The 23,933-nt window shown below is 25.8% G+C and overlaps 1 protein-coding gene across 1 annotated transcript in view; it reads right to left on the bottom strand.

The window, feature by feature from the left end:
• Window positions 1-1,127: 1,127 nt before the first annotated feature.
• LOC129615828 (uncharacterized) overlaps window positions 1,128-23,933 on the bottom strand; it is a 288,743-nt gene continuing 265,937 nt past the window's right edge. The window contains exons 12-14 of the mRNA XM_055531211.1: window positions 16,379-17,313; window positions 15,054-15,286; window positions 1,128-1,809 (exon numbers count right to left, since the gene is read on the bottom strand). Coding sequence (XP_055387186.1) covers window positions 1,553-1,809; window positions 15,054-15,286; window positions 16,379-17,313 — 1,425 coding nt within the window. The 3' untranslated portion in view covers window positions 1,128-1,552. The remainder of the gene's footprint in view (window positions 1,810-15,053; window positions 15,287-16,378; window positions 17,314-23,933) is intronic.

Genomic DNA, 23,933 nt, shown 5'->3' with positions numbered 1-23,933 from the left:
AAATTACATTTAAATTTAAGAGCTCATGGAAACTCGATATTAAAAATAATAATTGTAAATTTACAATAAATGGCCTTTTGTGGATTCCATGAGCTTTAACATATACAGAGTGTTTCGCATAATGTGGCAAAAAATTTCAATAATGATTCTTTGATCAATTTCCAGCAAAAAATTATATGAATGCCGGGGGAGGAAATGTTTACATATATTATACTCATTTTCCCAGGAGTACCAGGTTATTTGTAGGTGGTACCAGATTATTTCTATACATAAATAAATACTTCTTGTTTCGGAACCGAGCAGTATATAGTAAACACCGGGAGCTTGTTTTACAGTCAATAGATTTCTCTTTATTTTTAGTCTTCCAATCGATTTGATTTTGAGCCATAGTTTTCGAAAATTTGAAATTGCTTAAAAATTAACTCTAAAAATTAAACCCATATAACATTTAATTAAAATTATTTGCCACCTTATTGCAAAACACCCTATTATATAGGCAGTAATTTAATAAATAACAATAATCTTGTTAAAAATTAACAAAAATTTAATTAAATTCCATTTTATAATATTGTGTGTAATATGTCTATATAAAAGTTTTCAATTAAAATATTTTAAAAATATTGAAATAAAAATTTTTATTTAATAAAATGGTGGAGAAATAAATGCAATATAATAAATTATTTATAAGTAATTATCTCATTCATTAATATTATTATTTATAGAAAAAATTGCTTTCTTTCAGTTTAATTACAATTTATTAATATATATATAAAAAAAATATTAATGGGCAAAATTATTTTAATCAATAGATCAATACAAAGTTTATTTAATTAAAAGTTTTTTATATTAAATTTTTTTTTTTCTCTAAAAAGTTAACAATTTTATAAAAAGAAATTTTTTTTTTTTGGTTTTTGTGTTTCAGTTTTGTTGTCTTCATTTAATTGAATTTAATTCATTGCATTTTATAATTATAGTTTAAATTTTTTTTTTTATAATAGTTCATATTTTTTTTGTTTTTTGACTTAAAAATAATTCAATTTTCATAATAACTTGTTTTTTTTTCATTCTTAAATAAAATTTTTGAATTTTTAGTTTATTATTCTATATAGTTCTTGTTTTTTTTTTCATATAATAGTTTTTAACTTTAAAAATTATAATTTAAGAAAATTAATATAAATAATTTTTATAATTTAATAAAAATAATTTTTTTTGTCGAAATTTAAGAGCAATTAAATTTAATTTTTTTCACTATATATTTTTTTTTTTGTTTTTTTACATTAATCCTTTCACACACCATATGTTTTTATCATTATATCATCATTATTATAATTATATATATTTATAATTAAATTTAATATTATATAGATTACAGCATCATCATCATCATTTGTATTATAATAATTATTAATAATCAGTAACATCATTATCCAGCAAAATAAGTAACATAATAATTATTAATATTAATATTATTAGTAATTGCATTTGAAATAGCAGCATATCACACAGTAGTTTCCCGATCGACTTGAATATATTCGACCGGTTGAAGCCCGTGTCAGGATGCTGGATCAATATATAATGGATCCTTTTTAAATGTATCCTTTTTCATAGTACCATTTAAAACAGTTTTTTGATTAACAGATTTTTTTCGTTTTCTCATTAAACCAAATATACAAAATAGTATACATGCTGTTATTGCTGCTGCAATACAACCTAATGCAGCAAATATACCACCAGATAATTCTAATAATTTTCTTGCTGTACCACATTCTTCTTCAGATTCATCAAATCCTGATGGACAATTTGGTATACCTATATATAATTTGATTATATATAAAGATTAAAAAGAAATAAATTTAAAATAAATATTATATTATATAATGTAATTAATGTGGAAAAGAAGTGAAAAGGAAAAAAAAAAAAATAAAATAACAAAAAAAAAAAAAAGAGATTTTTTTTTTGTTCCCCGCATTTAAAATATAAAAATTTAAAACAATATTTAAGTGATTTAAGGTGACCAAATCATTTAATTAATAAAATTGGGTCAAACCAATTATTTGCATTTTAGTACTTTTCCCTTCAACAACTGAAAACACTGCTTGTAAATACAGTCTATGTATTACCACACTATTAAAATTATTTTCATTCATATACAAAACTATTTCTAGGATTGCATATATTTAGGATGATGCATACATGAAGTCTTTGAAATAAAGCAAAAATTAATATAAAGAGGGGTTAACATAATGCTCGATTTTAAGGGTTAATTGTGTGAGTTAAGAAAAATAATTATATTTTTTAATGTCATGGAATTTACCGTTAGCTTTTTACGTTTATAGAAATTTGAAAAAACTTGTGGTTTCGGAAATATAAGGCGTCAAAAATTCAAATTTTACAAATTTCAAGAGGCGATAAGTTGAGAGGGGGTGGAGATGTAAAAAAATTTTCTTCTACCAAAACTATTTATTAGTGTCTAAAAGCTGCTAAAATTTTAAGCTAATACAACCTGGGGTCTAGAAGAAAAACGACCTTAAAAAATTTGTAAAAAGCGTATTTTAGGTAACGGTAAATTTTAACAGCCATTTTATTTTTTTAAAGTTTAACTATAATATGCTACGATAGGTGAAGCAAGCCACTGCCTTTCTGCGTTTGCAAAATTTGAATAATGCTTATGGTTTCATTGCAATAAATAGTTAAAAAATTGAATTTTTAGGGTTTTGGATGGTTGAAATAAGTTTCTAGTAAAGATCTATGTACATATAAAATTTCAAGTTTCTATCTTCAAGGGTGTAGAAGTTTTGTAAACATGTCCACGGACGGACGAACGGACAGAGTGAAACTAATAAGCACATTTTTTCCAAAAGTTATTGGCAAAAAACCGAATCAAGAAATCTAGATAAATACTGAAAACTTCATATTTAAATACTCGTTATTGCATACTTTGAAAACATAGCTTATAAACTATCCTCCAAACAATTATTTTGAAATTTTAGAAATTCCTTTTGTTTTGAAGGATTGTGAGGCATTTTTCAATAGGAGGAATGAATGATAGCCTATTTATTTACATTTTCAATTAAAAATTGTAGGTAATATTCAGATGTGATGATAAAATTTTCTAATTTTATGGCTCAATCAGGGTATGCAATTTTTGATTTTGTAATTACACTGCTTGATTGTAAAATCGAGGCACTCACATTTAAGCAACTGCTTCAATTCAAATCGATTGCGCTAACTATTAAAATTGCAATTAGTTTGCAAATCTTTGCAAACAGTTTGATTGCTTAATTGTATGGAATCATACAATTGCATGTATGCGCACAAGAATATAAACCTATAGAATACAAATAAACTATCAAACAGTTCCAAAACCATAAAAATTGCATGGCTGCCTGAGCCTACACTTATTGTTCAAATTTGAAATTTAATAAAGAATGGTTTTCCTAAATTAGCAATTTTTTGAGTAAAATCATTATTCCATTTTTAACGTAATTATTAACGTAAGGTTTATGAAAAAATGTAACTAAAACTAAGAAATTAAAATATCTTTACAAATTATGAAACAAATATTTTGCTCCCTCAGAAATCCTGAGCTTTTAAATTTCAAATTTAAAGCATTTTGGTCGCTTTAATAAATTAAAATAAAGAAGTTGGGTAGCTATTTATGTCGGTATAGAATAAATCGAAAATAATAAAAATCGAAAGAGAAACAAGAAAGGAAAGGGTATCGTACTCGTAAAAAATTTTTGAATTCATCAAACACACATACAAGTACCCTACATCGATATTACATTAAATTGAATTAATAACCCGAAATTTGTGTTTTGTTTTTAAAAAAATTGTTACATAAAAATTATTATGGAAACGTGTAAAAAAACAAGAGAAAAAAAAAAGAAACTAAAATGGCCAGCAAGATACGAAAAACAGGGTAAAGAATAAATCTTAATATTTAATGAAGCATAAACCCTAATCTTGAATAAAATTAAAAAAAAAAAAAATTGACGAAAAATATTTTACGCGAGCAAAGAATACCTAATGATTTATATTTTATTTCTATCTGACGTTATAGTCTTTATAGTAGGATAAATATTTCACCAGGTGAATGATTAAAGGTAAGCAACTTCAGTATATTATATGTACATATATATACCTCTTGAATTAAGGATATAAAAAAGTAAAATAAGAAACAAGTAAAACAAAAAATTTAATTTGAAAAATTTTGAAATTTTCTTCAATTTCATGATGGTTTTTTGTACACACATTAATTCTATATAAAGTGCTGTCGAGGTTCGTATACAGGGAGACTCAATAATATCAGTGACATAACATACACCAACATTTTGGACAACAAAAATGAGTACAATTTTTGTTCAGTAGTAGATGTCAAATCTCAATGATTTCTGAGGTACAAGGATTTTAAAGAATTTTCACGAAATTTTTATTTTCCCAAGTTGTTTTGCTTATTTTCAGAATCTTCGTGAAGATTCTTTAAAATTCCTGTACTTTGGAAATCGTCGAGATTTCACATCCAGCTTTGAACAAAAATTTTACTTATATTTGATGCCCTACAATTTTAAATGGTATGTGTTGTCACTGATTACTGAATCATCGCGTATATGCAAATTTTTAGGTACACATACACTATCTTTACTGTACTGTAAGTATTATAAATTTAGAATTTTTTTTTGAAATCAAGTACATTTCAGAAATTATGAAATTTTTCATTAATATTTAATTATATTTACAATACACATACATACATACTAACGTATGTAATGTAATCAGATTATTCAGAATAAGTATATGTATAAATATTTGCCGTTGACCCCAACATAATTTACGTTCATAACTTTATAAAATTTTACGTGACAATATTCTTTTTTTAACATCAATATGACAGCTTTGATGGGTTACTGCTATATTTAGAATTTAATTTCTGGATTTTATGATTTTTCATTACGGTATATATGATGAGCTTGATGTATATGCGCAGTTTTCTTAATATTTTTGAATAATTTTCTCGAAGAGAAAAATATTTTCATATCCTTAGAAATTTCATTTGAAAATAATAAATTTTTAGGAAAAGGTATAGACGGAAATTTAAAAGTAAAATCAAAAATTTGATTATTATTTTTTATATTTTTATACGTAAAAGAATAATGTAAATTTTTCTTTATTAAAAACTAATCATATTGAATTTCCATATAGATGGTTATGGGTTTTAGAGTTTGCTGTGTGAGGTTTTGGTTTTTACCATTGATTTTTTACTTCCTTTTAATGTTCTGTATATTTTTAATGTAGGTACTTCCTAATTTTCCTAAAGGAATTTGAAATTTTGCAATTATGCAATTTTTAATAAAATGTGAATTGAATATGATTTACAGATTAGTTTATTGACCTTATGCAGTATTTGGTTTCTTCCATTACGTATATGGATTATTAGAATTTAATATAAATGGAATATAAGTTTAATATTGGAGGAAAAATATTGATAAAATGAGATTAAATATTAAAGAAAATATTTGGATTGCTTATGCATGTCAATATTGATTTTGAGTTCTTCTGCGGTACGCTCTCTTAACATTTTATATTTAATTTAGTATAGGAAATTAAAATAAATAGAAATATGAAACATTATGCTTTTCAAAGCTACGCGTGTAGAGCTGAAGAGCTGTAGGCGTTCGAGCCTCACTCTAATTTTTCTCTAAGGTACTCTAATTTTCAAGTGGTTAATTTTCGAGGAGTTCCTCTTGCAGTTATAAAAGGTTAAGGTGGTACAATAAATTCACTTATAATGCAAGTTTTTTAAAAATTTTCACTTAATATAGTTGAATCAAATAAATGGTTTGTAAAGTAGTACAAATTTTACAAATTTCGAGAAGCGATAACTTGCACGTGGTTGTCTTAAAAACTACTAAAACTTCAAACTTTTAAAAATTACCGTCTAAAAACAAACGATATAAAAACTTTGAAAAAATTTCAAATTTCTATCTTAAAGACCAAAGAACGAACACACAGATATAAACTAATTAGCATTATTTTTCCATTTATTTTTTGGGAAAAGTCCTAGAAATCCTTATTTATTCTGATTTGCTTGAAATTTCTACTTTACATTCAGGTTATTTCTGATTTCCATCAATAAATCTACTATTTTCAATGCGTCTATAACATTCTCGAACTCAACCCTTCAAAATAATCATCTCACAAAATTATGTTTTTCAATATGTAATTTAACATGTTTGTTAATAATTCAACATAAACAAAAAGGATTACAATTTAACAATTTTCTACATTAACGTTAACCTATTTTAACCTAATGAAAACAAATACGTGAAATCGAAACGTTTAGTGTTGCATTAATTACACCCCTTTACGAAACACTAAAATAGGTACATTAAATCAAAGTCGACATTTAAAAATACTCTCCCTTTCTTGTCCAATGGAACTTGTCAAATTTAATATTATAATTTTATGATATCTTCCTTACACAATACATTCACTTTATTCGATTCCATACCATAAAGTTAAGGGTTATATAAGAAGAAAAAAAAATCTTTTCAACTTTCTGAACTTTATATATAAAAGTATATAACCGAAAAAAATATAAATACCTATGTTGGAATTCAAATAATAAAAAAAAAATATCGAATAGAAGAGCAGAAAAAATGGTGTAAATTACAAGTTCAAGAAATCTTATTACCTCCTCTTGTTCATTCTGTTTGTATAAAAATTACATTTTTACTTTCGTTTTGCTAATAAAATATAATAGAATGAGAATTCTTTAAATAGTATTTTATTTCTATATACCTAGATGGATCTATATATATATACACTTAGTTATTGAATATAAAAACTTTTTTCTTTTTTGTGACATTAAAGGACCAAGAGATATCTGAACATGGGTGGTGTTATTTTATACAATTTTCTATACACTTTTAAATGCATTCAACTTTTTATTCAATTTATAGCTTAATGTAAATATACATTAAGTATTATATTGTATATATAACAGAATAATAATATAAGTATATTTTGTACGTAGTTTGATTGAAAATTTCTTGGATTCTAGTGATTCTAGTGATTTTGTTATGTTGGTGAATTTATTAAAACGTTATTTGTTATTGGGCGATGATTTCTGATCTTTCCAAGAATTTAAGTGAAAAAGATTATGTATAACGAACATAAAAATACATTTATATTGTATACTGGGATTTTCCTAAGAATTTAATGAAAGCATTTCGTAAAATCAAAATTTGCCCAATTTTCTTTTACGAATGCATCTTCAATGCAACACTGGCTGTCAATTAAATGTCATAAATGAAATTTCATAAATGTGAAACGCGGGTAAACCTTGTAAAAATTTTTCACTCTAAAAATATTTGTATACCAAAAATTTTGAGAATACAGATCAAAAAAATTGCTTATAAAATTTTACATTTACGAACAAATATTCAATAGGCGTATGACTTGGTAAATGAGATGCTCAGCACATTAGTGGTCTATCCCAAAATTTTGCAAAAATGAGTTATTATGTTCAATACTGTCTAAGATTTGTTCTATACTATTTTTGCAAGTCCACTAGTGTTTGGCACTTCAAATATGAGCGTAATGGCTCTTTACAATTCAAGCTTTCACCGTTTCCGTGAATGCATATTTTTGGCATTGCCAAATTTTGCTCACATTTTTAATTTAAGAAAACGGGGGTTTTAAAAACTTTAAGAAGAGTTTTAGTATTGCGATAGTATTCAGTGGAAATACAAATATTTTTCAATTGTTTTGATTAAAAAAACTCATTTAATTGAATTTATATTAAAACTAGTCGTGTGTGCTTGCATTGCAAGCCTTGCAAGTATGATGCCTGTAGTTTTGAAATTGTGCTCCATTCTGTGGCTGAGATATTTTAAGTTTACTTTATTTCTTCAAAAACACACCCATAATATACATATAGATATGTTTTTTCCTGATAAATAATAAGATAAAACTTAAAACTTAAAATAAAAAAGTTCTGAGAAATAATTACCCAAAAATACATAATTAAACAAATAATTAGTTCCTTTGAAATCTAATACCTTTTGAGTAATTTATTTTAAAACTTCACTTTGAGTTATGTCGCATAAAATCGTAAAATACCTTCTACAATAAACACTTTTAGCCATAAATTATTGTTAATTATAAACTACAATTCATGCACGTATGTATTTGGAGTTTATAATACATGCGAATAAAACGCGTGACTGTAGAATGAGTTAACACCAATACTAACGTATATAGGGTAATACGTATTGCATACGATTTCTATGCAAAAAGTCTCAGGTTCGAACCCTGCAAAATGCGATTTGCCAGATCAACTTTTTTTATTGATAATTTTATTTTTTTTTAAAATAAAATTAAAAAACCTTCACCCTTACCAAATCAATATCAGCGAGTTTCCGTTCTAAAACTTTTACCCTACTTGTAAAAAGTTTAATGCAATAGAATAACATTTTCTTATAAAATTTTACCCTAAAAATATATTGTCAAGGAGTTTAATGTAAACTTATGTTTTGCTTTCTAATACATGTTGCAACAGATCCCGAGAAGAATGCACAACTAAATTCATATGTACACACTTATTATAAAACAATGTAGATTTTATTAAAACAATTTTCTTAAGAAAGTTTTCATTTTTTGTTATAACTCACACTTCCAAAAATGAATTTATATACAATATTAATACTTCCAAAAGTAAGTAAAAAATTACCCCTACAGGATGTAAAACCATTTTGTAAAAAACGGTTACAAAACATCTTGGGAGGTGGTGAAGGGGGAGGGCGGGTGGAATTCTTGCTTTTTCTGGTACCCTAGAGGCAAAATTCTACCTAATGCCTTTTGTCCCATGTCTCTAGCCCTTCTAGAAGTACCCGTACTTTTTACCACCTGAGAAGTAGCTATATATATATAATAATTTTCGATATATATTGGGTTGCTATTCGAGAATATATCCACTTTTGCAACTTCATTTAAAAATTTAATTAAATTTGCTAGCTATACAATAATAAATAATTATTGTATAGCTAGCCAAATTAAAGAACCCATTTAGGTGGTTAATTTAGAAAATATGCTTCACACTTAAACCCTTTAATGTACAAGAACTTCAATTCTCTTATAATTAAAATTTTAAATCATTCAAATTAGTAGTTATTATAAAAGATTTTTAAAGTACATAAGTACGGAAATTGAATAAAAATAATGCAATTAAATGTCAAGTTTTATAAGTAAAAGTAAAATTTGTCTAATTTATTAGTTAAAAACTTGTGCACTAATGGATTAAATCAGTTAAGCTACCTAGGTGGTTCTAGTTAAGCTACCTAGGTGTTTTTTACGTAATTTTCTATACACTTTTAATTTAGAACAGTTCAAACGTTTAAGACAATTAAACGAGAATATTTACGATATCAAATTAAGAAAGATCAACAATTTGGACAAAGAACACTGTTCAACATAAATTTACTATCATATTTTATTAGTAATTTTAATTTTGAAAATTCACAAATATTTTTAAAATTTTTCATCCGCATCATGTATAAAATGAATCTAACCGTATATCAATTTGTATTGAACAAAAAGTTTCTTAATTCATGCCCAATCAAAATGGTCAAAAATAAAAGGAGATAAAATGAAAAAAAAAAAAATAAAATCCCTGAACAGCACAAGGAAGAACTTAATAAAACTGAGAAAATAAAATTTGTAACTTGGAAAAAATTATTTTCGTTTCTGTTGTTTTCTTTTCTTTCTTTTTATATTTTCATATTATTGCCATCTTCTTAAAGAAAATCTGAAGGAAAACTCATCGGTTTGTTAGTTTCATTTCATGATGTTTCAATTTCGTTAAATAAAGTCATTCTTGTTTTTCAAAAAAAAAAAAAAAAAAGTCGAAATTCAAGAAGATTTAACTATACTCTCAATATTTTTTTTTTGATTCTTCATTGTTTTGTTTGTTATCCTTTAAGATAAGGATATTGTAAGTAATTCAAGAAAAATAAAAAAAACATTTCAAAATATAGAAAAAAACAGAAAATTTTGTTGGTTTTCTATTTGAAGGCAAAAAAAAAAGGAAATTTCTCTCCATTTCTTTTACTTTTCTCTCTCACTCGCTCTTTATTTTTATTATTTTTTTTATTTCGTGTGTAAGTAAAAGATATGACAAAAAAGTTCTCATTCTCAAATTTCAAGTGCTTTATTTTTTTTCGTTTCTTTTACAAAATTTTAACATTTTTTCCAAGTTTTGTTTTTGGCTCTTATTTTTTTTTTTTTTGGTAAGGGGCTATAGCGAGCGAATGAGATTGATTTCTTTCAATTTATCTTTTAAGAGTTTGTTTTTTTTTTTATTTTGTTTTGTTCTGTTCTTGTATCTTCCTTAAGGATTTCAAAAATATAACACAGAAAAAAAAAAATTAAACTGACAAATAATACCGAAATGAATAAGATTGTAACTAAAAAACAAAAAAAAAAAAGACGAAAAGAAAAATTCAAAAAAAAGGATAATTCTTTTCCTTTATTCATTCATTTCTTTAAGGGCTTCTCTTTTTATAGCTTGAAATGATTTTGCGGTTAATCCCTATGGATGCAATCAGACTTGTGAACATAAAGAGAGTATAAAATCTAAAGGACGGTGCTCATAAAGCAATTGTAAAAGAAATAACACAAAAAATGAATCAGAACAATAAGAATAACAAAAGGCTAAAACCGAATTTCAGTTCAAATAAAATGAAAACAAGCATAAATGTATATATGGGAACTAAAGAAGGATAAAATTGAAGTATTGGTGCACGTACACAATATGATATAGCAAAATAAGAGTTAATAAGGCTAACTTTAAGATATTTTCGAAAAAGATAATTTTGAATATTTTGAAGACAAATTCATTTTCATACTAAATTGAAACCAGCATACTTTGTGGTTTTTGTGATTCAAAGAGAATAAAGAAGCATAAAAAATGATTTTGTTCTTTTAAGTCATCACTTTTTAATTTAGCAAAGATTCCAATTTATGGGCAACACCGAAATAAAAAAAAATTAATTCAATAGTTTGTGCAAAAGAGATTATTGAGTTTGTAATCATGTAAGGGTAGAAAAACAAATTGATTGAAAATTTGTTTTGAAACCATTGAGAATATAAAAAATATTTTTGGAATAGTTGTGTGTCTGCAGTAAAGAAACTTTGAAAAAAGAAACTGATCGTCATAGTGTTGTTAATAATGATCTGAAAATATTTAAAATTATAAGTTTTAAGATTTTGTAGAGCTGAGCTTTTACCTAAAACTATTACATTCGTTTCATCTCACAAATTTTAATAAAAACAATCTTAAACCGTTCTTACGCAAATTTCACTGAAGAATGCATTTTATAAATAGAATTTTAAATTTACTCAGAAGTTCTAATTAATGAAAAAAATTGGAATTCAATTTTATTATACTGTGTAGGCTAGATTTATGAAGAATGAGGTCTGGAATTAATTGGTTGTAGAAAATGTGTGACTAAATAAATTCAAATTTTTAATGTTAAAATTATAATGAGAATATTGGACAATACCAAACTGATATTTTAAACGGGAAATGAAAATATGTGGTTAATATTTAAAATAATTATGCAAAATTTTGACACTAGACGACAAACACACATAATGTATGTTATGGAAAGAAAAAAAGGGAGTGAAAATAAATTTTAGTGACCCCATGATGAGCAAAAATCACTTAAAAATTACGATATCATACTCGTATACGACATTACGACATTATATACTCATTTACTGCTGCGATTATAATATATAGAATTCTTTTTTTTTTTGTGTAAATTTTCACTAAATGTTCTTTTCCGATTATTTGAATTTGATGGGGTCTGGGTTGTTAGATTTCTATATATAGCATTATATTTTGCTGTTTATTTTATTGTATTGTGTAATAATAATGAAATTCTAGAATTTCCGAATAAAATATTTTGTGGGTAATTTTGGTTTCCATTTTGTTTTTATAGTTTTTATATTCTGGTGTTGGTTTCTCTTGAAGCCAAAAAATACTATAATTACAATATAATGGTAAAAAAAAATTTTTTTGTTTTAAATCAAAACATTTTAAGTGTTTTTGGTTTACGATATTAGTCCTGTTTTTATTTATTAAGTGCGACAATTTTTAAAAATAGAATTGAATTTGATAAGACGTTATACAAATAGTGATTAGGACCAATGATATATTTCATTACCTATATACATAAGAATATTATGTTTCACATTTTTATTTTTTATTATCATAAGAAAATAAAATGGTCGTATAAAATAAATTAGCAAACTGATTTATTATTAATAATAGAGAAAGAAAGGAAGAATGTGAAAACAAAATTATTATATAATTTTAGAAAACAAAGTTAAATACTTAAAAGACACATAAACTGAAAAATAAATTTTATTTAATTATGGTTATTTTAATTTTTTGTGAGGGAAATATTGTGCTGTCCTTAGGTGTCTTAAATTTGGATTATGAGTTTTTCAATTTGAAAGAGAAAATAGAGCGAACAAATATGACATATTATTTTTGCTGACATTATGGATGATAGTATGAGAAATGTAATTTTTCAAATTATTCTTCTCTTTACAGAAGTAGAATAGAATTCAATGTGCAATTCAAATAATGGCTCTCAACAACTTACTTTTTTATTGATAATGAAATAATTAGTTGTTATATTGAACTGGTTGGGTACTAGAAATATTTAATACCCAATAATACTGTGCCACGTATATTTTCTTAGCTACAAAAAAACGCGACGTTCTTTATGTTTAACTTTTGAAATTTAAATATTTTTTATTCTGTTTCTACTCCTCGTTTTTCTCATTTTGCATCGCATTCAGCATCGTAATTCAGGTTGGGAATTTAGATGTGAAATACTTATTTAATTCAATGATAATGAAATATTTTTTAAGAATCGAATACAAGTTCTCCCTTGCAGCTTCCGAATAATGTTTCCAGATTGAAATATATTTTGAATGACAATGATTTGGTCTAAATTAAGCTAAGACTTGAAAATAGCAGTTTAAAAATAATCAATCTATTACTTAATTTTGTTACAACTTCACCACACCTTTTTATTTACTATGTAATTATGATATTAACTTTTTTTACCGACCGTATTGTGTAAACAATAGGTAGGTTATGTGATGGCAACAAATTTTGCATATCGAGTTTTCGGTGGAAACTTACTTCTCCATAGTAGGGAAGTGTAAATAAACTATTTTTAGCAACCTGTCGGTCTGTCGGTCTGTCGGTCTGTCGGTCTGTCGGTCTGTCGGTCTGTCGGTCTGTCGGTCTGTCGGTCTGTCGGTCTGTCGGTCTGTCGGTCTGTCGGTCTGTCCGTCTGTCGGTCTGTGTGTGCATGCGTGTATCTCAAGTTCGGCTGAACCGATTTTGATGAAATTTTATATGTAAGTTTGTTTCCACCATGGCACGGATCGATCAACTTTTGGTGTATATCAGGCCTCGGGAACTGCACTTTTTAGCGGGCCTGTTTTACATTTTTGAACATTTTGAAGAAAATATTCAACAGATTTACTTGAAATTTTATATATAAGCTCAGCTCGACCGTCCGCAAAAATGTGTATGTTTTGGAAGAAATCAGGCATCGGCAACTAGACGTTTACTACGGGCCAAATATACATTTTTGTGTATATAAAGAGAAATAATCAACCGATTTCATTGAAATTTAATATATAAATTCCTCGTATTAAAACAATGAACATATAACTTTTTTGGAAAGATCAGGGCTCGAAAACGGATTTGCAGGCCGATTTTACATTTTTCACCATTTTGAAGAAAGTATTCAACCAATTTACTTGAAATTTCATATATAAGCTTTGCTCGATCATACGCAAAAATTCCTAACTTTTGGAAGAAATCAGGCATCAGCAACTGGGCGTTTACTACGGGCCAAATATACATTTTTGTGTATATAAAGAGAAATAATCAACCGATTTCATTGAAATTTAATATATGAATTCCCCGTATTAAAACAATGAACATGTAAATTTTTTGGAAAGATCAGGCATCGGCAACTAGACGTTTACTACGGGCCAAACATACACTTTTGTGTATATAAAGAGAAATAATCAACCGATTTCATTGAAATTTAATATTTGAATTCCTCAGATTAAAGCAATGAACATATAACTTTTTTGGAAAGATCAGGGCTCGAGAACTGATTTGCGGGCCGATTTTACATTTTTCACCATATCCACAGTACAAATTGATGGAATTTCTTGAAATTTGATATTTGAGCTCTGGTTGTTACCGAAACTAACTGGCGAGCATTTCAGGGAATTCAGGTAGCACAAAGCGAAACACTACTAAGAGCCAAATTTACATTTTTCTAAGTATGTTAACTATAAGCTTACTAATGTCCTAAAAATTGGAAAGAAGTATTTAACAGACATTTTTATAATATTCTGTAACACTTTCACTTAACTAGGCAATATACAATGCGGTCGGTTATGTGCTGACCACATCAGATTTTTTTCTTTTCCTCTTGTGTAAACTTTATGGCAATTAAACACAAGTGTAAAGTGTATGGAAAATGCGAATAAACCATTTGGAAACGGTAATTTTCCTATAAATATTAAATTTATCTTTTTGTCACAAAATTTGTAAAGCTGCTATGTGGTTTTCATCTACTTTATCGAAATAGATGGATGCAGAGCCAGACCACTGACATGATGATAGTAAATACAAGCAAAACTTTTTCAAACAAAAGAAGGTATGGTGATAAAATCATCAAAAAATAACAAAATTTGTACCATCAGTTTTACTTTAACATCAAACATCAAGCTTACATACATGCATAAAAATGCATTTCTCTGAGGAAATTAAAATGGTTTTAACCCCGTCTTTTATTAACCCTTATTAAATATAGTACACTAATATCAACAATATACAAAAATTTTCTTAATTATCTACTCAAACAAAAGAGTTTTCAAATGAACTAATGGATTATGTTTTAAAATTATTAATGAATGAGTCTGGAGTAAAAAACAAAACTTACCATCACACCATAAATTTCCAGATATACAAGCATCAATTTCAGGACATTTATATTCACAATCAGATTCCCTTGGAAATAATCCAAATTCCGTGAGTGTATCATTGATTGCAGTGAAATTTGCTTGTAAATCCAATTGTTGAAGAAATGATGATCTAGTATGTTGAATTTCTAACCATTTAAAATGTATTTCACCAGGTTCTTTAAATATTGGTTCTAATATCAGACTAACTGGTCTAGAATTATAGAAGAAAAAATTGATTTTATAAAATAAATAAATTGTAATTATATTTGAATGATGAAAATCTCTTCTAATTTGACATTAAAGTATCACAATAAATCTATTTTTGAGAATAAAAAAAAAATTGTGGTTAACAATAGACCGAATCACACAATAGAATAACAAAAATCATTAAACCATACATACTATCACTTATTGACAAAAATCATATAACAGGAATTTTTTTCTTAAATCACGAAAATCTCTATATAAATTGTAAGCGTTCTGTAAGATCTAAATAGCATTTCTCAACTTAAAAAAAGATTTCTTCTATTATTGAGAGGAAAAAAAAAATGGTCATTATAATAAAAGTTTTTCTGTACTATTGTGGGAAATTTCACAAAAAAAAAAAAAGGACATTGAAAACAAAATTGCAATTGAACAGAAAAGTTTTTAAAAAATTTTTATATTGAAAAAATAACTTTAGATTATTTTGACATGCATTTTAGAACACATTATAGTTTAAAATAATTGGCCATTTTGGTTTTATATCAATGATTTATAGTGACTTTATGAAAAAAGTAACATGACCAAAATTGCAATAAAAAAAAAAGCATTTGATAGAAACATGAATTTTATGGTAAAGAGCAGTTTGAATTGAAAGCAAAAATAGCAAATTAAAGTTTCAATTTTGCTGTTTAAAATTAATTTATATGGAAAATTACAAAAAAAAAGTACAGAAAAAACCAATACAGAAGCTCATGCTTTTTACAGATAAACAGAGAAGCTTCTCTCTGAACATGGTCTTATTCATTACAAGGTCTTCTAGATAAGTGATAACGGCTTCCATATTTGATTAATCTAATTAATGAAATATGGTGTATTGAGCGATCTAAACCATTATTCCCTCCGATATAAATACTTTCTCCAAATGTCGCCTCATTTCCCAATGTCGTCAATACTATTTACCAGACCTTATAAATTTTTGAATCATGGTAGTCGGTGCAATTAAAAGCAAATTTAGACTAAAATATGCTAAGTTTGAAAATAAAACGGAAACTATTATAGGCTACACATAAAATTTAAGAAATGAAAAAGAAAAACTTACTTATTTGTAAAAATTGATTGTCCGTTAACCCAATCCTCAGAGAATATTTGTAATGATGATGGTCTTGGTCCTGGCTGTGATGGGCATATAACTCTTGTTATTTTTAATGGTCTACCAGAATAAATCATTAAACGATTTTTTGTATGACATCGCATTGCATCTTCTGATGTTGGATCATTTGGTAAATATGATCCCCATGTTTGTATAAATAAGCTACGATCTGGTTGTTGTACTTCAATATACCATGCAGAACCTTCACAACTTGAATCCTGTGATTTTAATGGATATTTAATTTCATCTTCACCACCATTACCCTTTAATTTTAATTTTTTTCTACATTCGGTAACACGTTTAAATTCATATGATGCATAAAAATAAACATCAGCAAAATCTTCTGATATATTTAATCTTGTAACTGTAAATGTTAATTCCATTGTACGTGAATTCGATATAAAAGTTAATGGAGCATTATATAAAGCACTTGTATTATCGCATAAACAACCAAGTGGTATTTTAACATCTCGAAATGGTACATCATATAATTTTAATTCACTAATTCTTGCATCTTGTCCAATTTCTTGATTAGTACAACGTGGCCGACCAGTATGTAAATCTGAATCTGTTATACATGATGTACTTTCACCAAATGAAACATTATGTAATGTTAATTTTATTCGTTCTGATACACCAGCTTCAAATCTATATAAACATGTTAGATTTTTTGCACCACCTCTTCCATATAAGAAAACATTACGTGGTGATTGAACATTTCCTTTACGTTTTTTAAATAATCTAGTGCATAATGGTGGTACAGGATCTTCACCACGACGTCCTGGCCAAAAATCACCCCCCATTTCAGTATCAACAAATTCATAATTTAATGAAAATTGTGCTGGATATAAGGCAGTACCAGTATGTGTATGAAATTCGATTTTCTGTAAGCAATTTTGAAAAAAAAAGTAAAATATTAATAATTTTTTAAATATATTGCAAAATTGGAAATGTTTTAAACTAATTCAAATTTATGATAAAATATTGGATAAAAATAGTTAAAAGAATGGGAATTATGTACTCAGACATTACGATAAGTCATGAATATTTCCGAAAAACAACAAAATTTTCCTCATACCCTTAAAATTATTGCTTATTAATGATGTACAAAGATAACACCGCCTTTTTTCTCAATATTATTTGCTTTTCAACAGCAAAATATTTCCAAAACTATAGAACTCATAAATATTGCGTTGCAAGTTTTGCTTTTATATTTTTTAATTTCAAGAATTATTAAATATTATTCTCATGCACAAAAAATTATTAAAATTATTTTTAATTAAATTATGAAAAATAAAGAGTGGAAGAAATATTGTGAAAAATTCACATGTTTAAGTACTCACAATTTCAAGAGATTTTGTGTCCTCTGATCGAACATATTAATTAACTTTAATTATTGATCAAACAGTTGTCATACATGTACTTAAAAACACAAAATATATATGCATATACTTGATATTTTTGTATGTAAATACAATCTTTGTATAACTGTTATTAATGCATAATTTTATAACGATGCATATAATTTATAAAAATTTATTAAAAATTATTATGATATACAAGGAATCTTTTCAAAGTATTGTGTACCTGCATACATACATACATACTTCTGTATTATGGAGAATTATAATTTACTGAATAAATATTTTTCCATAATTAAAAATTATGAGGCAAAATATAATTACGAGTATTATTGTTTATTCTCTGAATACATATACATAGGTATCTATATATGTACAAGTTTGTGATTGGGTTCTGACCTCTTTTATGGAATATAAAGCGTATATAACAAATAATTGAAAATTTAATTTAATAGTACTTTTCTGTATTTATAGAAGGTTTTCATTTAAGTAAAAACTATTGACAAAAAATGTAATTATTATTAAAAATAATTGTGAGAGCACCTCAACTAGCTATGATTTTAATAAAAATTTATGTAAAATTCTGAACAGAGAGCATAATGGGCTGGCTAAAAATATCCAAAATATTGATATATGATGTCAATGTTTGTATAGTCCGTAATAGAGCGAATAAAAGGATTAAAACGACTTTTATAGAGAAAAATTACTATTTAAATTCTTTAAAAGGGGCAGTGATATATTTAACAATTTTAATTTAAGAGCCTTGATGCGTTGTCAATTCAAAAGAGCAAATGAAAAAATTTACCATCAAAGTGAGCGCTAGACGGTTATTTAAGGTGAATTCATTAGTTCGACTAAAGTGCTCCGCATATGTTATTTAATGTAATGCCCGCGCATACATTTTATATAAATTTCTTCTTGACTTCCACAATGCAGTAATATGGTGTTAATACACAATTCAGCTTATAAGTGTGAATTGCTGAATTGTGTCTTAATACCTAACTAATGAATTTTGGAAGTTAAGGTCACTCATTTTCTATATTTTGCGCAGTTGTTTTTCTATTTGTAAAAAGGTTCATTCAACTTCAACTTAAAAATGCCATTTCATACTTCAAAAAATTAAGGTAAAACTTCATTTAAAATTTTTAAATGGAATCAAAGAAAAAAAGAACGTTCAGCACTTTCAGACGAGGCGGTGATAGCTCATGAGAGAAATGAAAGCATCTTTAAAAGTAGATCGTCTTAATGTTTACCAATGAATTCAACTTAATGAGTGTAGTGCACTTAATTTATAATTATTGCCACTTAATGCTGATTACCTCGGGATATTACGCAAAGCGTTATATTTTGACTAAAATGTAAAGTTTGTTTAAGTTGGAGTTTTTAGAGTTGGTAGCTTAATTTAGAATAAATTTGATAAATTTTCCGAATATGCAAGTTATATGGTTCCGTTTTGGAAATATTTTAAATTAAAATGTTTTTGGTGGAATTAAATTTGAGAACTTCTTTAAATGCGACAGTGACGGAAATTGTATTCAAAATTCAATCTCCATACTAGATATAAGGTATAATAATATATTTTAGTGGAACAGTACAAATAAATTCGTATTTGATACAAATACATAAATATATATTTTGGTTTCAATGTCTTATAATAATTTTGTGTTATACCAATGCATAGGTAATAACGAGAATCAGGTGAAATGCTTAAAATAAAATATTAAATTTTGAAAAAATTTTATTAAAATTGATTGTAAAATGTAAACTGATTAAAATCTCTTATAAAAATATTATTAAATAAATTATGAGATCATAAAATTTAAATCCTTTATCCTGGAGATTTTTATATAATAATTTAACTTAGCAGCAGCTGAGTATAATGCGCGAATAAAATCATTGTTATTATTTTTAACAATTACATAACGTTTATTAATAATTTATTTCTATATAAGTATACAAGTATACATATACATATACTGGGTTTTAAAACTAAGTCATTCCCTACAGGTCAGAGTTTACAATATTGTATAATGTAATATACTTACACATATCTTTATAGCCTTTTGTATATACTGTTTAATTTAAGTTTATATTAATTATTAATAGACTCATGTACGAGTATATATGTATACATATGAAAATGAAATATATTTTTTTATACATGTACCAATTTATAGTTTCTGAATAATGGTTTGGTTTAATTTTACATTATAACATTAATGTATAATGCTAAATAACGTATAATATTTTCATATGAGATAAGTGTGTGCATATTTTTAAAATAAATTTTATAAGAAAATTACCCAATTATTTAAATCGTAAAATTAAGTTAATAGTTTTAAGTATTTTGATTATTTATAGCACATTATTGGTAGACTTGCTAAAAATGCAATATTGCTTTATGTGTGTATATATAAGTATAATTGGTGTAAAAGCAGAATAAGGAATATGCTGCGAACATCACATAATTGACCGTATTGTCAGATGGAGCATTGAATCACGAAAATATCTTTGTCTTTCTTCAAATTTTGTGAAAGTCTTTAATTCCGGTTAACATCCAGAACTAAAATATTGAATTTCAACAGATTTCGTGTATTGGTTCCTTAGATAATGATGAGAGATGTAAAATCGGCCCAATAGTTATGTTTCCGAGTCCAGATGTTGTGTGTAACAATAATATATAACGAATATGTTGTCCAGATTCGTAAGTATGTGTGTAACAATATCCATATGATATTATAGTTACTCTGGCCATTAGTTGAATTCACAGAATTTAATGCTTTATTGTAGTAAATTTTAAAAAAGGAAGCAGATAAAAATTTCTGTACAAACTCAAATATTTTATTTTTAAAACTAAAAACTGTATTTATTTTTTTTGATTTTCTAATTCTATTACCAGATATTTAACGACAAATAATCACTGAAATAAATTTGTTATAAATTTTATCCCTTCCTCTTAGAATTCCCGCAACACTTAATATACGTACTTAGTTTTGTATATTTTAAATAGACTTGTGTTTTTCTGTGATATTTCTATATACTAGTATATTATGTATAAGGAGATGAAACCAAAATATACGCACTATTTATGCTATATATTTAAATACAGAGTGTTTCAAAATAATTAATAATAATATTGAATAAAATTTTTAAATATTAAAGAAAATTTGTTACGTACTCTTATGTTGCTGAAACATTTTTGCTCTTATTGTCAGTTTCAGTGTTGTTGGGTTTGTAGCTACTCGTAATATCATTTTTTCTGATTAATTAATATTGTGCACTTGAAAGTAAAGAAGGATTAGCAGAAAACACTTATTAATTAAAATGAAGTTTCTTGAATAACAAAATTATTATTTCGTTTACGAAAAGTTCAAGAGTTCTAGTGAAAAGGAGTAAATTTTTTTTTTTTCAAATTTAAGCTAGGCTGATAATTTTTCAATATTAATTTCTTTACAATTTTATTGTGCGCCACTATCAAAATTTATAATCACATTGTTTTCCTGTTTATTCAAAACTATTATGAAAGTATTATACTGGAATAGTGTGCTATGAATTTGCTTAATTTGATTTTTTCCTAAACATCCTATTTATAATGTTATATAAATATATATTGAAAAATTCAATATAAAGAAATTGCGTAATTATAACCAAATTTTATACCATAAATAATTGAATTTTAGGAAAATTTTCTATCTGCTTTACCATAGTTTATTTTATGTAGAGGGATTAATCGTATGAAAAATACTCTACTGATAAAACAAACAATTTTTTTGTACTACAATATGGTATGAAACATAAGAATATTTTGTTATAAATTTTCTCTTTTTGGTATTTATGCAAAAATTAATAGTGTTAGAATGATAGATGGATGGGCTTATAGAATTGATCAAAAAAGGGCAAAAAAAAAAGGATTTAAAAAAATGGTTTTACTGACCGAATAAATTCCGTAGTTTTTTTTTTCGAATACTATGAAAATTTTTTGTTGTACCTTGTAGTTTTAGATTTTTTCATAATAATGTACTTTATGCAATTATTCATGATAATTGTAAATTTAGAAAGTATAGAATAAAATTTTTAATTGGTTTTGATGACCAATGGTAAAAACGATATGGATTTACGATTAAAATACTTTTAAGTCGAAAAATCATATAAAATAGCCGTTCGAAATTGAATACCGTCAATTTTCTAATATAAAAAAAATTTAAAATCAACTTGATTTCATTATTCATTAAATGCAAAAAAAAATTATAGCTACATTTTTGTATTTAATCTATTTTGAGTTCAATTAGATTTATAGTTAAAATCGATTGAAATGCTTAACAAATCACACCTTGCGAATAATATTGTAACATCTCTAAATTCATAGTTTCGAGAAAATTGAGTTCAAGCTTTATTTTCATATCGAAAATTAAAGACCGAAATATTTTGTTTTAATATGTCGCGGTATTAAATTAAAATATTGTTTGAGTTTGGATGATATCGTAAAATGTCGCGGTATTTAATTTAACAAGAAATACACTCTAAAAAAGTTCGAAAACTCAACTTAGAAAATTTTGAATAAAAGCGGTAATTTTTGATATAATATCGTTACGTGATTTGGGACAAAATATAGAGAAATATTTTGTGCTTTCAACTACATGGCTAGTTAAAATATTAACAATTTGGAGATGTAGCAGTATTATTCTCAACGTGTGAAATAATGCATAAGTACAAATTGACAATTCTAAATTACATGCCAAATAATCACTTAAAATAATATTTGAGAAGATGTCGTTGAAACACTTATAAAGTCAGTCATCCTGCTTAACGTTTTCATACTACGACAATTAAAATTTTCTTACTTTAAAAAATAAACCCAAAATTTGAGTTGAAATTCTTGGTCATTAATAAGCCTACAATTATATACTAGATTATTTGTTACTATATCTAGAATTATTATTAGTGTCTACTATCATTCTTCAAACGTCTACTATCATTTTTTTTTGAAGTGAAAGTGAAATATCCTTTTTAACTTTCACAAGACACATAATTTTTAACTGACTCCTTGATTTGCAAAGTACTATGTAAATCTTTTCTTTTTTTTTATATGAGAAAATTTATAAGAAGTAAAAATATATCAACAGAGAAGAAGGAAAAAAAAAATTGAAAGAGAACAATATTTTTTAAGTTCTTCTATAAGATCAGAGATAAAAACGTTAAGTAAATCTTTGTAAGGACATTGTATATTTCATTTTGTATAACTATGTAAATGATGTGAGGATTTGTTTAAATCTTTTGACTTAAAATATACTGAACAAAAAAAAAATTATTGTAATATGTCATGTACGAATGATAATAATAAAAATATCTAATAAATTGAAAAGAATAAAATGTTGGTATGTCTGTATATTCGTTCCGCGACAAAAAAAAAGAAAGTCAAAGTTGATATTTTGATTTTCGTACACTATTAGTATGTATAATAATAGGTAGCAGTATTTAAATATGCGTTTCGGTATAAGAACTGTTCTCGATGAGATTTAAAATATTTGCGACATGATTCATTTTACAATGAGCATTTGATTGCAGGCTTATCATATTGCCTAAATCAAATTGCTCATCAACGCAAATTTCTCATAGTTTAATTATTATTTCTTCAAAATTGGATTTTAACATGCACCTTAATTAATTATGAAGCTATAAATTAAACCGTGCACATAGGGCTATCATTTTTTACAAAAATTAAATTTAAAAGGCTATCAATAAACTATTTATCCAAAATACCGAGAATTTCATTTAAAACTCCAAATATTTTAACTTAAATTGGATTTAATTATTTTATAAAGAATGTCCACAGTTAATTCAGGTGGTTTAAGTTCATGTATTGGCATCAGTTAACTAAATGTATAAATTACAATTTATTCTCAGTAGCATAAAGTGAATGTTTATTATTAGAATAGACATCTGGACCCTATGGTATTTGAAATACTATAGAATGGATAGAATGGTGTACAGAATACCGATAAATATGCAAAATTTCTCACTTATGAGTCACTAATGTCAACTAAACCTTAATTTAATGTCTATCTCAAATTTTATGTCTTAAATGTAGGTCGTAGCACAGAACATTCAAACCAATATTATACGTATATGTTATATAACTAAAA

Source organism: Condylostylus longicornis, unplaced genomic scaffold (assembly GCF_029603195.1).
Source record: "Condylostylus longicornis isolate FDR11 unplaced genomic scaffold, ASM2960319v2 ptg000148l, whole genome shotgun sequence".
In the NCBI taxonomy this organism is placed as follows: Eukaryota; Metazoa; Arthropoda; class Insecta; order Diptera; family Dolichopodidae; genus Condylostylus; species Condylostylus longicornis.
This window is presented reverse-complemented; position numbering and strand designations above follow the sequence as displayed.